We start from the raw sequence: 14,512 nt of genomic DNA on the forward strand, positions 1-14,512 counted from the left end.
GGGAAAGAGAGAGAGGTAGACTGAGAGATAGACAGTTCAGAAGCAGAAGATGCATTAGTGCTCAGCACGCTGTGCAGAGCCCACCCCCAGGCTTTCTTTGTCATTAGACACACACATACTTGCTCATATAAAAAGAAACACTCAATTAGCATATGCTCTTAAGTGTGTAATTAGGCTGTCCCCAAGCAGATTTTAAGCTATTGTACAGATATCTGCACACCACACACACTCATCTCAACTAGACCGCAAATGCCACCCAGTGCATTGCAGCCTTTTATCTTTCAGGTTGAATTGAAAATTTTGATTCTATTCAAATGAAATAGTTTGTGTTCTTTCAGTTAAGTTTGCCATCGAAGGCGAACACTTCGTCCTGTGCTAAAAGGTTAGTTGTTCCTGCCTTTGGCAGCTCAAGACTGTGAGAGTAATTGAAGTGAAGCCATGCAGGTGGAGGTCCTCCTAACAGTGTCAGGGTGTAATGGGCCACAGCAGGTAATGTAGCAAAGCCTGGGCTGGAGCTCGCATCGCATCGCAGCACTAAATGTCACATGGTGTTACCTATAAATATCAGAGCAATAGCCCTGACCAGCCCTGCATCCTGCTCCCCTAATTCTGGTCCTTCTTTATGTTGAAGGGTTCTGTTTTTTTTTTTAAAGTAAGCGGATCCTTTGGAAATGAACTGAAGACACAGGGTTTCCACAAAAACTGTTATTCATTCACTCATAATTTGTAAAACAAAGCTCAACTGCCAGAGACAAAAGCTCATTATTTTTCCTCTGTCAACAAGCGTCTCCCACTCTTCTTTCCTCCAGTTCTCTCTTTCTTTCACTGCCTCAGTGATGTGAGTTCTCTAGTGCTGGCCAGATTGAAGGCCGGATAAGGGCTAGAAAGGCAATTTGGCTTTCGTTCTGAGGCAATACCTGGTACTGCTCCATGCTTTTTACTGAACTGCACCATTCAATCAGTATCTGTGCTAATATTAGGAAAGTTCCTTCTGGCTCAACATGTCAGTCAGCTACTGCTCCTTATGGGGGGATTCTCTCTGCTTCCACTCTCATGCTGTCTGTCTTACTTTCCTCTCAGACCCTCCCCTCAGTGCTGGTTTCAAGGATTCAGTCAGAAGAGTCTTGGTTTGCTTCTTATCCACCCTCTTTGTTAAACCACTCTTCATGTTTTCTCCCTTCATACTGCAGATGTGCGTATACTGTACATAGACTACACTATATACAGATACAGTTGTGGCCAAAAATATTGTCATCTTTGGTATTCTCATGTTTATTTCTTTTGTTTGCATTAGAACAACACATAAAAGCTACATCTGATCCATTCCACACAGAACTCCAAAAATGGACTGGACAGAATCATTGTCACCTTTTCAAAACCATCAGAAATAGTTGTATTCCAAGCAGGTGATGCTCCTTTAGTTTGTAATGAAACTCACCTGTAGCAACCAACAGGTGCTGGTGACATGGAAATCACACTGGGAACCACTTAAAATAGAGAAAAGTTGACTCAATCTTTGTGCCATGTGGACCACACTGAGCATAGAGAGAAGAAGACAAAGACGATGAGGAGGGTTTGAGAACCACAATAGTGGAAAAGCATGGACATTCTTAAGGCTACAAGTCCATCTCCAGAGATCTGACTGTTCTTGTGTCAAACATGGTGGAGGTTCAGAGGATGTGCTACCAAATATTAAAGTGATGGTGTCAATAATTCTGTCCAGTCCATTTTTGGAGTTCTGTGTGGAATGGATCAGATTTGGCTTTTTTCCTCTGCTTTTTGTGTTGTTCCAATGCAAACAAAAGAAATAAACATGAGAATATCAAAAAAATTTGTGTTTGCAACAACTTTCTGAGAGAAGTGGTGAGTTATCTGACAGAAATGCAGGGGGGCCAGTATTTTTTGCCACAACTATACATGGGCCAGTACAGAAACCAAAGTCTAAAGATGAAGTCTTCAGAGTAGTTTCACATGTTGGAAACAACATTTTTCTGGGAGTAGTGTGTTATCTGACAGAAATGCAGGGGGGTCCATATTTTTGGCCATGACTGTACATACATCAGAAGCACGCATACTGTACGTCTATTCACATGCATATGTACACACACACATGCAGGCTGTCAGACTCATTAGCTCTTTCTTCCCAGGTGTATGGCCTAAGGCGGTTTTGATACATGTGTGGCATTTAGCCCCAGTTTTGAATAACAGCTGATGGACTTAAAGGTCATATTTTCAGATTTCACTTCATCTAACCTAAACTCAGCAAACCCAACTCTGAGGAGACTGATGCTCTGTCCACATATCTCTGACTCAGCTGACTCTCAAATTAGGAGGATGGGCATGGATTTAGTCTTTGGAGGGGGGGGATACATCTTTAAAAAAAGAAAGCAAGTGTTATTTTGAAAATGAGAAAATGCCAGTGTGTTTGCCCAGAGGGGGTGGAATATGTCTGACAGAAAGCAGAGTAGAGCGAGAATCAACGATGCAATCAGTTCTGAAGCTGAGAAACCCTGTGAAAGTTCTAAAATGGAGAATAGACAGATGGGAGAGTTGATGCAGTAGTGCAGACATGAATATATTCAAGCGTTTATGGTCACCCTTTGTTTTTCTTCATGCGTCTTTATCTATACCTCTGTACTCTCCTGTCCTCCTTTGCTTGAATGTTAGACTGGCCTGTTCTTATTGACATTTACCTAGTGTTATCTCTGAAGCTTTTATATGCTGCAGCTAAATTCATATGTGTCAATATTTCTGTTGGAGTCGCATCATTGGTATTAGGGACAGGGGAGGGTCCACTCCCCCAGTAGAGATGAGGCGGTGGATAGCATTGATCTGTGAAAGTTAACCTATGTAGCCCCAGCCGCTTCTCTCCATCTCCATTTTCCCTGTTGTTCATTTTTCCCTCCAGCTGTTTACATCCACACCCTCCTCACTTCTCTCTCATGCATTTTCCAGCGTAAACACTTTTCTCGGTTGCCAATCTTCCTCCTCTCATCTGACTGTTCTCTCTTCTCTTCTTGCTGCTGTGTCTTCACCTCCCTCCCCTTTGTTTTTGTCTCCATTGCTTTTTTCTCCCCGTCGCTGTATATCTGTCCTTTTCTCTTTTTTCTTCACACCCCTCCCCATCTCGCTCATACGCAGCCCCCCCACTGTTCCACCCTAACCCCCCTCCACCACCACCACCCTGTCTGCCAGCTATGTAGGCTACCTCCATGGAGACCGGGCTGGTGCGGTTTTTTTATTCACGCTCACCTAACCTCTCCCTCTTTTTCTTTAACAGCATTTCGTCTTATTTTTTTTTTAACCTCTGTTCTCTTTTTTCCCTGTTTTTCTGTTTATGCCTCCTACAACCATTCTACCCCTCTCCACTCCACAGCACCACCACTACAAACATGGTACCCTCTCCCCTCAGCCTTCCTTTTAGTGGCTGGCTATCTATTCAGACAGTGTAGTGTGGCTGTCTGTAGTGCTGCTGCAAATCAGGACAGATCTCTCCTTCAGATGCTGGAGATCAGGTAGAGGGAGTCTCTCGGTACAACCCATTGCATCACATATCTGCATGCAACGTGCGGTCACAGGTGTGCCCTGCCTATCTAAAGGGCTCATGGTCCCTCGGCCACTCTGCCTGCTTCTGTTTCATACTTACTTATGGATGTATATTTGAACCTAAATTTGCACTTTGTCATTCCTACAGGTGGGTCCAGATTGCTTGTCCACGCCTTTCTGTTGATTGGGGCACAGCCTTCTCCAAACCACTGTTGACTCCATATGAGGTAAACATGCATCTCATTGTCTCTGAGCAAGATCGTGGCTGTCTCTCACTGATCAGAGACAGACATCAGACCTTCCTAACAGTACAGCAAAAACCCAATGTTGAAGAGATGTGTATGTGACTTCTGTATCACATCGGTTGTGTGTACGTCCTTTGTGTACGTCTGTGAGACATGCGGTAGAGGTTCAAAACGCCACGTCTAGATATGACTCATTTTGGATGTCTTTGCACGTCTAAGTTCATTGTTTTGATTTCTGTCACGGACCACCTCTCTGCGTCTGTGGACACACACATTAGGTTGGATATTTGGGCATCTGTTCTGGGCTTGTTTTGGACATCTGTGACGTGCACCAACATGCCAAGGATGTCTAATTGAGGTCTGTGTTAGTCATGAAGTGACCCACTAAGTAGCCAGAATGAAAGTTTTTGCAGCATCTTATTTTTTGATGTCTTCTGTACATGCAGACATTCTCATAATGTTCAGAATGAAAGTTTAATGTGACTCAAACATTGGCATATGTTTTAGACCTGTTTGTCTACTGAGCTCCATTGTAGGTCCCCAAAAGACATGCAGATACGGAGCCTATGCTGGACATCCAAATTAAGGCCAGTTTAAACTTGTAGACATTTAACTAATTTTGAACATCTGAGGACATCCAAAATGGGTCCTAAATATATCCCAATGTTTTGAGTCTGGTTTGGACATCTACTGACCTCCAAAAAAGGTCCTCAAAAGACATCCAGATACTGAACCTTTGCTGGAAGTCAGTGGATGTCCAAGCTAAGTCTTCACGCTGCATTTTGGACAATAGTAACTAGGAATACTTATGTCACATTAGCTCATTTTCATTCATTCCATGGACATTCAGCTAATTTGCTAGCTATTTTGCAAACGTATGCTGTTGTTGTGACATTAGCCTTACCACAGTAGGAGTGCGGGTGGGTTAGGTGCTGGTCAGTTACTCCTGCCTCATTTTTGTACTTCACAGCTAATAAGGCAAGAGGTCCTTTGACCACACCTTTGTAAAACTGGATAAAGTGTTACAGAAGTGTGGCAAAGGGTAGTGAAGATGTCTAATGAATGTCCAAATGTACAGAGGACATCCAAAAATGATGTCTCATAAACTTTCATTTTGAACCTTGTGAAGATATCTGATGGGCTGAAGGCGTCCAAAAAGGAACCATTTCAGGATTAACTATGGGGAAGTGTTTGAAAAAGGGTGCTGAGTTTGTATGAGACTACTCAGGCCTGCTGGTGCTTGAGATGGAGTAGCTTGCCTCTTCCTCCCCCTTCTTCTTCTCCCTCCTTCCTTCTCTCTCTCTATCCCTGCTCCAAAGCGCACACACACATACACCAGCATTAGCAGCAGACTAGCCCCCCCTAATGGCTGCATGGCCACACAGTCCCTCTCCTCCTGCAGCTGTCTTGTTTTTCTGATGGGAGAGATAGATCGGACAGCAACCCATAAAGCTCCGTTTCAAAGCGAGTGTTTGTTTGTGTGCCACTGCAGCTGGTGTATCAAGGCTGCAAAAAAAAAAAACAAAAAAAAACACAGGCTTGCTTTGTGTTGGCTTTGGCAACTATTACTTCATTCAGCGATTCTCCTCAAAGATGTGCTGCTGATTTAAATCCTTCTGAAATGACTGCTGAGGGGAATTGCTCATCTTGAATATATTATTGGGACTGTGTTTTGAAATAGTCGCTGGTTTTCACCAGCTACATATCTTTGTGCACCACATGTGCTGCTTTCTGAATGAGGACATTAAGAATAATGATAGCACACACCTTAGACAAAGAAGTGATTATTTTGTATTGTTTTTGCTGAAGTCTATAATGGTGCTTTGAGAGGAAAGCATCATTTTACTTAACCCCTTTGTGTTACAGCTGGCTTTGCTCACCAGCTGTCTGGGAACAACAGATGCATTTTAATACTTTGCGCTTTAACTCATGTCGGTATGTTTGCTTATGTACAGTTGTGAGAAGTCTTAATTCATCTCATACCTGTGAGTGTTTGCCTGTACGTCTTAGTGCACTGGGCTTTTCACTGTGGCATTTAGGATAAAGATGAAGAGGAATGAGATATGGGAGGGTAGTGTGAGCAGGGCGGGTTGGGGGGTGGGGTGGTGGATTTATTTTCAGTGCGTCTCATGTTATATTTATAGTCAATAAGACACATTTGGCTCTCTTGTCAGAGCAGGGATTAGCAAGAGAAGCTAGCTTCCACAGAGAGAGGCAGTTGGTGTGAGAGGGGAGAGCGGCGGGTAATAGCTGAAGACGAGGCAGCAGGAAAAAGGGCAAAGAGGAGAAGATGAAGAGGACTAGCACAAAGATGTTTGGGGAAAGGAAAGGCTCAAACTTAAGTCAAGGACAGATTTACCCCAGTGTACAGTCTGTGTGTTTGTTTAGGAAGAAATACTGTGGGATGTAGTTGGCAAATATATTGTTTTAGTAGCTGGATCTGAAGGAAGAAAATTCTGTTATTGTTTAGTTATACCTGACAGACACACACAAATCACCTTTTATATAAATATAAACACATGGTGTTCTGCAATGTAACAGTCTGGAAAAATAGAAAAAATAAACTTTATTTGGCCTAATATGTAGTTGTTTGGAGCCAGAAAATTCATATCTGAATCTCTACAGCTTTTATCTTTTAATATTTGTTGTTCATCTGAAAGTCTAAAAGGTTCAGTATCTGAGTGAACACTATGGCCTGTTGGTATACGCCATACAGAGACTACATTTAAACTGTGTAAGAATGACACATTCTGTCCCACTAGAACAGGGACCTGTGGCTCTTCGGACCCCTGCACTAGCACAACATTGTTATCACCCCGAAGCTGCGTTATGCATGTTTCCGGTGGCCTAAGATCTCTGGGTCAAATGATTTCTTTATATTATAATTTTATGAAAACCAGTCATATTAATATATGACTGGTTTTCTCATCATATTTCAGTATTTCCATATCTAAATGAATGAGGCTGAGGGTGTCTTGTAGTCAAAATAGTTTGAAAGATGGATGAGCAGTTGGATAAACAAATCAATGAACAATCAGATGTTTGTTCTTTCATTCAGCGGGTTTGTTTATTCATCTGTTCAGTCACTCAGCTGCTCTGTCTTTCATTTGCAATCAATATTCACAGGCACTGCTCTTCCATATGGAGCAGTCTGCACTTTTGTCACAGCACTGTCATGCCAGTGTTGTTGCTCTCCTCTAACAGCTGTTGTGTCATGCAGTGCTACTGCATAGGGATAACATGACAACTCTGCCTGTTATCCTAGCTTAATATTATGACACCTGTCTTATCTGTATAGTCAGCCAGTTGCGTCTTCTCGTCACTTTGTGGTTTTCTGCAGCCTGTGTCTGCCATACCACCTCCTAGGGTCCCGGTGTTGCACTTTTAGGCTGTCAGGTTTCTTGTACTTATTTTCTGTTAACATGGTTTGTCATTTTGTGTCCATCTATGTATCTGTCAGGCAGCTGTTGCTTTGCAGGAGGTAAGCTGGAAGGACGTCTACCCCATGGACTTCTACTCCAATCAGAGCCTGGGGCCGTGGACGCCCAACCACCCTGACAACCAGCCTGTGCGGCCCACGCGCAGGCAGACTCAGGTAAGCGGAGGGCGGGATAAAAGAATGAATGACAAAGGAAAGAGAGAGGAGAGGGAAGAAAAGCTTATAAATAGTGAAACCAACTGTGTTCAGCATTTTTCTAGTCAGTATGTCACCACACTGACACCCAGTGGTACAATGACAACAAGACATGTATCTGGACATCTCTGTTAAAATGACCTTGACCTTGACCTTGACATGCATCATAGGTTTTCTCATTTATTTAAAAAAAATAATATAAATCAGTTAGATATTCAGTCAGTTGCTCCCCTGCAAATACACTCTGCAAGGAGCCATATTGCTCCACATTACCACTAATCTGTCTGAGGTAGGTACTGTCACTGTTCCAAGTGTTAATGCTACCCCCACTGCCTGCCTGCAGAAACAAGGCTCAGAACCAGCCCCTCCTGCCAAGCAGTGTGTGCAGAAGCAGTGCGCCCCCTGTGGCTGTCAAGACAAATGACACCTCCTGGACACCGCTGCCTTTAGCTCGTCTGGTTCCTACCGGTGCCTCGGCCTCTGCTGACAGCTGGACGGAGATCAGCACAGAGGAGCAGAGCGGGCATCTATCCAGAGGGTGTATCAACGAGCAGAGCTAAAGCCAGAGGAGCCCTCAGCCCCTCCTGAAACGGATTACCAGCCATAAATAATCCCTTATTTTACAGCATAACAGATCAAACCACATTCATTGTTTTGTTGACATTTCTGCATGCACATGAACATACATGAGCTCAAATGTGTTTGAGCTCATGTATGTTCATGCCATTTAAATTTACAAAGTGCTGTGCACAGGGAATACGGGTTGACCTTTCTGTAATGCACACACGGCTTTTATCATTGTTAGAAAGAGAAATGGCCTTGAGTTCACTGTATGGAGTTAAAGTGTCTGTTAATGTGGGTGGCTTTAGTCAAATGTAGTTGCCCTTGGATGAAGAACTGTATATTGTGGGACACTTCAGATGAGTTTCCCTTCATGCCGTGTTCCAGAGACATTCATAGACATATTGTATCAATCACTTTACTGGATATACAGTATTCTACTGAAATGTGGATAGTAGAAATGTAATGCATTGTGCCTTCTCTTTCTCACTTCTAGTCATTTTCTGAAACAATAAACCAGAAACTTAGTTCTTGTGAGAGTGTTAGTGATGAATGCTGGGCTGTGCTGAAGCTATGAGCCTGTTTTTAAGGCTGAGGGGTATGAGTTCCCAAATGCATGCAGTGCTAGTCACGACTGCTCGCCATCCTCATTATTTATTGATGGAGGAGAAGTCTGTAAATAAATCAATAAATAACCACACTGTTACTGTTTGGCTACCAAAGAAGAAGCTAACTGACAGCAGTGTACTGTCAACTCAGCTCATCTCGAGAACTTGCCCATCTTCCCCAGGTTGCAACACATTGTCTCATGTGAGTATGATCTTCTGAGTGTTGTTATATGCCTCCAGCTACTAGGCTTCTCCTGTCAGATCCTCCTTCTACTTTCCACCCATCATATCTCCTTGGCAACAGAGGCCAGTGTGACGCAGCCCGTCCCGCCAGATGTCCATCTTTCTCACAATGTGTCTCACATATCCCACTAGTGGCTGTTATTTTGAAGAGCTCAGTATTTACTACAGTACAGTGAGTAATGTACAGCGTTCGAGATTAAATTATTAGGCAGCGGAGCGCTCTCCCAGCTGATGTTTGGTTTATGTTTTGGCTCACTGTATCGGGGGGAAAGAGAAGAGATTAATAAATCCTCTTTTCTCCCCATCTGAAGTGTGAAGTTTTTAATTTCACAGCCAAAAGATTTGCTTTAAATAATCATTTTTTTATTTAAATTTTAGTAAAAGAGGATGTTTTCCAAAAAATGTCTTCCTGCTAGCAACACTGACCTTTTTTTATAATTGGATTTGAATTGTAACCATTATGGAGACAACACATGGAACAAAGGAGCTATTTTAATATCTTGGGTCAAACAGGGCCTATTACATAGCCTGATTGGTTTGGTACTTTGATGTATATGGTCTGCTGTAGAATGTTTTCACAAAGAAAACCAATAATCTGTCAGTATGTCTGATATGTGGGAAATAAAAATCGGTAGGTGTCAAACAAAAGGAAGAGCCTGAATAAATGAGTGGCCTCTTCCAGGATGGCACTGCCCCCATCCATAGGACACGAGGGGTCACTGAACGGTTTGATGAGGATGAAAATGATGTGAATCATATGCTGTGGCCTTCACAGTCGCCAGGTCTCAACCCAGCTGAACACCCATGAGACAGAGTCGTCACTGCCATCATCAAAACACCACATCAGGGAACATCTTTGGAAGAATGGTGTTCATCCCTCCAGTAGAGTTCAGAGACTTGGAGAGTCGGTATGAAGGAGCACCAGATCTGCTCTGGTGCGTGGTGGCCCAGCACCTCACTGAGACACTCGCTCAGTTTGTTTTTCCTTTCATTTGACACCAATCTGTAGATGTTGTAGATTATAATCACTTTACTGTAGCAAAGAACAAATGAAACCTTCTGTTTTTGTTGATAAATATGTCATAATGCCCATTTGTATACCCAGTGATTTTCACCTTGAGTGGAAGTACTCCTCCATAGATTTATGTTGGAAAATTGCTTTATAATCTACAGTTATCTAAATAGTTGTCACCATTTAGAATTATATCACCATTACATTTATCTTAATAAAATCAAGTAAGAAGCAAACATGACATACAAAATATTACAAGTGATTGACCAGTAATACATGGAATCTGAACTTTCATTCTTCAGAGAAACTTGAAGAATGTGCCTGTCATAAATAAATAAAAAAATACTGTTAAAAGTTGCATTTTGTACTGAATTTGGAGAAACCACTTGTTACATTAACTGTGTTGAGCTATTTCAGTTGTTCTTGTTTGATTTGTTTATTGCAAACAGCTGAAAGTTTGCAAATTTTGCCAATACACCTAATTTCCAATGGGGTTGAATAATTTTGACTGCAACTGTTTCTCCTTAAAATACACTTTGCTAGATTATTGCAGCATTATATGGTTAAGAATCCCAGTGACTCATGGCTTTATAAAGCTGTTTAACATTCATTTTAGTAATGAACAATGAAACAATTCCCACTGAGCACAAAGCAGCGCTATGACTTTTTAAAGTGAAAACAGTCTGTGTTGCTACCCTGGCCTGTATAAAACTGCAAAAGTGTGCTTCTGAGACGTTTGGTGGAACTATTACCAAGCATACTGTGGTTTCGTGATTTTACTCATTGAAGCAAACTGAGTTAGACCCGGAACTTAATGGGACCTTGATCCACAGATCTGTTTTAACTTGACTGTGTCGGTCATAAAAACTCTAGTCTGTCTGATGTTCTCTCAGAATCATTACCAGCTATTAATGGCAGGGTAGGTGGTGGTGTTTGAGTAGTTTATTTGCAGTGATGTGAGTCACATTTTTCACTGTGGAAAGGCTTTGCCGGATATGGCAGCATGAGAGTGTGCTTGGCACGGTGCAAGTACCAAGTGTACTTGTACCCAGTGTACAGATGTGGTGAGAACTTGACTCCAGGCTCCTCCATCCTCCTTGGCACCTCATCTCTTCCTTTCCTCCTCTGCACCCTGCTCTGAATGTGTTTACATCACACGTCAGCTGCCATAAGCACCCAATTTCCTGTCCCAAGGGCAGAGCCTGTCACGGAGAATCTGTGGTGCAGTATGTTTACAATGGGTGTTAGTGTATGACTCTGCAGATGCCCCGTGTTTGAGCCGGTGCTTAACACAACAGGTGCTCAGGTCACGTAAACGCCTACTGCTGACATTGATACTCATATACTCTGACTGCATGGTCAGCTGGTTGGCACTGGTGTCCAGCATTTGTTTGCATAGCCTACAGCAGTGAACAGCGATATGACTCAAAAGCCATCAGCCAGTGAAAACCACACGCCATCAGACATCCACAGGAGCTGACTGAAAAATTGCAGTAATACAGTATGAACTGTTTGCTTGGGTTAATGTTTTTGTCTGGCTTGTCTGCTACCTAAGAGCAGGAAAAACATGTCAGTGCCTATGATGTATTTAGTTGTTTATTTCCGTGAGCAGGGAAAGGCTGAGTCACAGCAGTCTGTCATTGTCCCCTCCTTTCTTTTAGTGCCACTGATCCTATTTGTCTACATCTACCTTATGCCAAGTTGTTATCATAGTCTAACATTCCTTTGCTTCTCATAGGTTTCTTATTATTCCTGGACTTTTTTGTTTAAAAAACCAAACCAAAAAATCAGGCACAATAAAAATAAACAGAAGATGAGGAGATTTGTTTAGTGAGTTTGGTCTTGCACGTTCCCCCTGTCCGTCTGGCTTTGAAGCTGTGGCTTCAGACATGCGACTGGGGCTGCGCTGGGGAAGGAGTGGCTGTACAGGACAAGTATATAAGATCCAGACTGGGAGAACAGAAGCCTGTATTTCGGTGTCTGCTTCTCATTGTGCATTTCTGTTTTTCTCTCTTTATTCATCAACTTGGATTACATTAGAACTGAACAGAAATGACAACAAAAGATGACTGATTTGGTTTAGGTTGCCAGTATTTACATCTGTCAAGACGCTCTGTAGGTGGGTGAGAAACTTTCTGCATGATTTGAATGTTTTTTTTTTGTTTTTTTTTTTTAATGGAAGTTCTTCTGAAAAGCCAGGCTGATGGAGGTTTGCAGCCTGCTAGAGCTATGTCACATGGCACACCATGTCTAACCTCAAGTGTAGTGTGTGCTTGACTAAACTGGGTGCGCACAAGCATGTCTGACAAGTCGTGGCACCACTGATCTATGGTACTGTCTCCTGCCACATCTGGCTTGACAGACGACAAGGAGAAAAGCAAACAACAGTATAATAAAGACAGTGTCCCTTCCTCCTTAAGGTGGAAATAATAAGACTGAGGAGTGAACAGCTAAGGCAAGGCAACTTTGTTTATATAGCACATTTCATACAGAGAGGCAGGAAAAACAGTAACAGCAGTAAACACAATAGGCATTAAAACCAGAATGAAGCCAGTTAAGACAAAATGAAGATAAAACATTGTTAAAATGGGACAAAATACCTAAAATAAAGATTAAAAACAAATAGACAAAGTAAAAGGTCTGAAACACACAATGATCTAGCAGGTACAGGGCAGAAGGTGCAGCATAGAAACCAGTCAAAGGCACCGGAAAACAGCCCAGTTTTCAGTGGAGACCTGAAAGTGACTAGACCTGGGGCACGTTTAAGGTCACCAGGAAGTTGGTTCCATCTGTGTTTGGTATAGTAGCTGAAAGCAGCGTCACCCTGTTTGGTTCTGACCTCGGAGCCCTGCTGGGTCTGTATTCTTCAAGGAGATCAGAAATGTATTTATGCCCCAATGCACTGATTTATAAACCAGCAGAAGCACTTCAAAATAAATTCTCTAGCTAACTGGTAGCCAGTGTAAAGATTGAGGAACAAGAGTGATGTGTTACGTTCTCCTGGTTCTGGTTAAAACTCTGGCAGCAGCGTCTGAACGAGCTGAAGTTGTCCAACTGTCTTTTAGGCAGAGGACCTTTACAACATTCCAGCCTGCTGGAGATGATGGCATGAATTAGACCTCTGAGTCTTCCTATTTGTTTGAGATGTTAAGAATCTGATTTAGTTATGCCCTTGATGTAACTGGTGAAGTTTGGGTCTGAGTCTAGTTTGACAATGACAAGTTTGTTGTATTTAATTAAGAATTAGTCTATTTCCAAGTTTCTCTTTAATTTTGTTAAATAAAATGCTAATAACAGTGGAAATTAGCAGCTTTGCTATGTATTTAACAACCCCTTGATCTCCATCTCTGTGGAACAATAAATGATTATGTCTAGAAGCTGCTCGCTCTGTGTGTGGGAAGCCTGGGCGGCCCAACAGCAGCGTGAGGAAAGGTTGCTAGAAGGTTGAATAAGAGTCTTTAGTGGGAAAGAAAATACATGGTGTAAAAAGATGACTAATTCTGCGTGGGAGGTCAGCCTGTCCCTGATCATCTGGCCAAGAGCCACCCCAGCACAGGGCTGTCACAAAGTCACCGTATTCTTCAACCCACTCTGTCCTGCCATGAATTGTCAGCGTTGTCTTCTCATTCTGTGATCTGCTTTTTCTTATTAAGATTGAACCCTTTGAGCATAAAAAGCTTAAGTGGAAAACATGGAAGCTTGAAGGGTTACTGAAGGGTTTTGTTGTTGTTGCTTTACTTGAAGGATTTCATGTCTTTTAATAGTACTGTGATTCATGCTGAGGACCATTGAAATCCATTAAAACCTTGAGAGTTTTCTGAAAGTTTAAATAAACCTGTTTTTTTCTCAATTTCTAAATGTTTATAATCCCTTAGTAATGAATTAATTTGTGTTTGATTAAAGGTCAATTCTTATATTTGACTGAGGTTTTACACAGACAAACCATAATCATGGGGGTGGGTTCCTCATTACCTTTATGCAAAGCAACATGCCAGACTTTTTCAACAAGTAGGAGCAACCAGAGTTTCTCCACAATTCAGGAAGTTCAGTCCACTGCTAAATGCATGTTCCCAAATACTGTAAAGGCCAACACAGTCAGCTAATTGAGAATATCACGCTAATGTCCCACTATAATCAATAATGATCAAGACATCTATGAATATGCACACTGACTCTTTCTGCATGAGTAGATTTAACAACACTGATTTATAGTAGTCTAATTTCCAGTAGGGAGCAGCAGCAGCCACTGACTCACTGTTCAAAAGCTTGAATAGCTGCAGCTATTAGAACTTAAGTTGGTAAAAGCAGGAAGGAAATATGACTCATTTTAAATTGATGGACTCATATAGCGGGCCTCAAAATGCTGCATGTCCATTTACCAGCTTACCATCTAGTGTGGCAGCATTAGCCAATTATGTGACATATGGATGTGAATATTAATACAGATATGCTTTGAGTTGAATTTATTTAATTTTCCAGAGACTTCAGCTGAACTAATAATGCTTTCCCAGTGAAAACCACTACTACGCTATTGGAATAAATGTTACAATATATGTTGATACTCGATCTGTTACATTTCATTAATAATTTACAAATGTTGTAAAATTGTTGTCATGACAAAAGCCACTATTTTATATGGAAGCCCGTTTCCGCCAGTACAAAA

At 42.0% G+C, this 14,512-nt stretch overlaps 1 protein-coding gene across 1 annotated transcript in view; it reads left to right on the top strand.

Annotated features, from left to right (window-relative positions):
- The window catches only part of dph1 (diphthamide biosynthesis 1), a 74,698-nt gene extending 66,178 nt beyond the window's left edge, over window positions 1–8,520 (top strand). Inside the window, exons 11-13 of the mRNA XM_020614865.1 lie at window positions 3,695–3,773; window positions 7,252–7,386; window positions 7,769–8,520. Coding sequence (XP_020470521.1) covers window positions 3,695–3,773; window positions 7,252–7,386; window positions 7,769–7,849 — 295 coding nt within the window. The 3' untranslated portion in view covers window positions 7,850–8,520. The remainder of the gene's footprint in view (window positions 1–3,694; window positions 3,774–7,251; window positions 7,387–7,768) is intronic.
- Window positions 8,521–14,512: the final 5,992 nt, after the last annotated feature.

Source organism: Monopterus albus, unplaced genomic scaffold (assembly GCF_001952655.1).
Source record: "Monopterus albus unplaced genomic scaffold, M_albus_1.0 scaffold152.1, whole genome shotgun sequence".
NCBI lineage: Eukaryota > Metazoa > Chordata > Actinopteri > Synbranchiformes > Synbranchidae > Monopterus > Monopterus albus.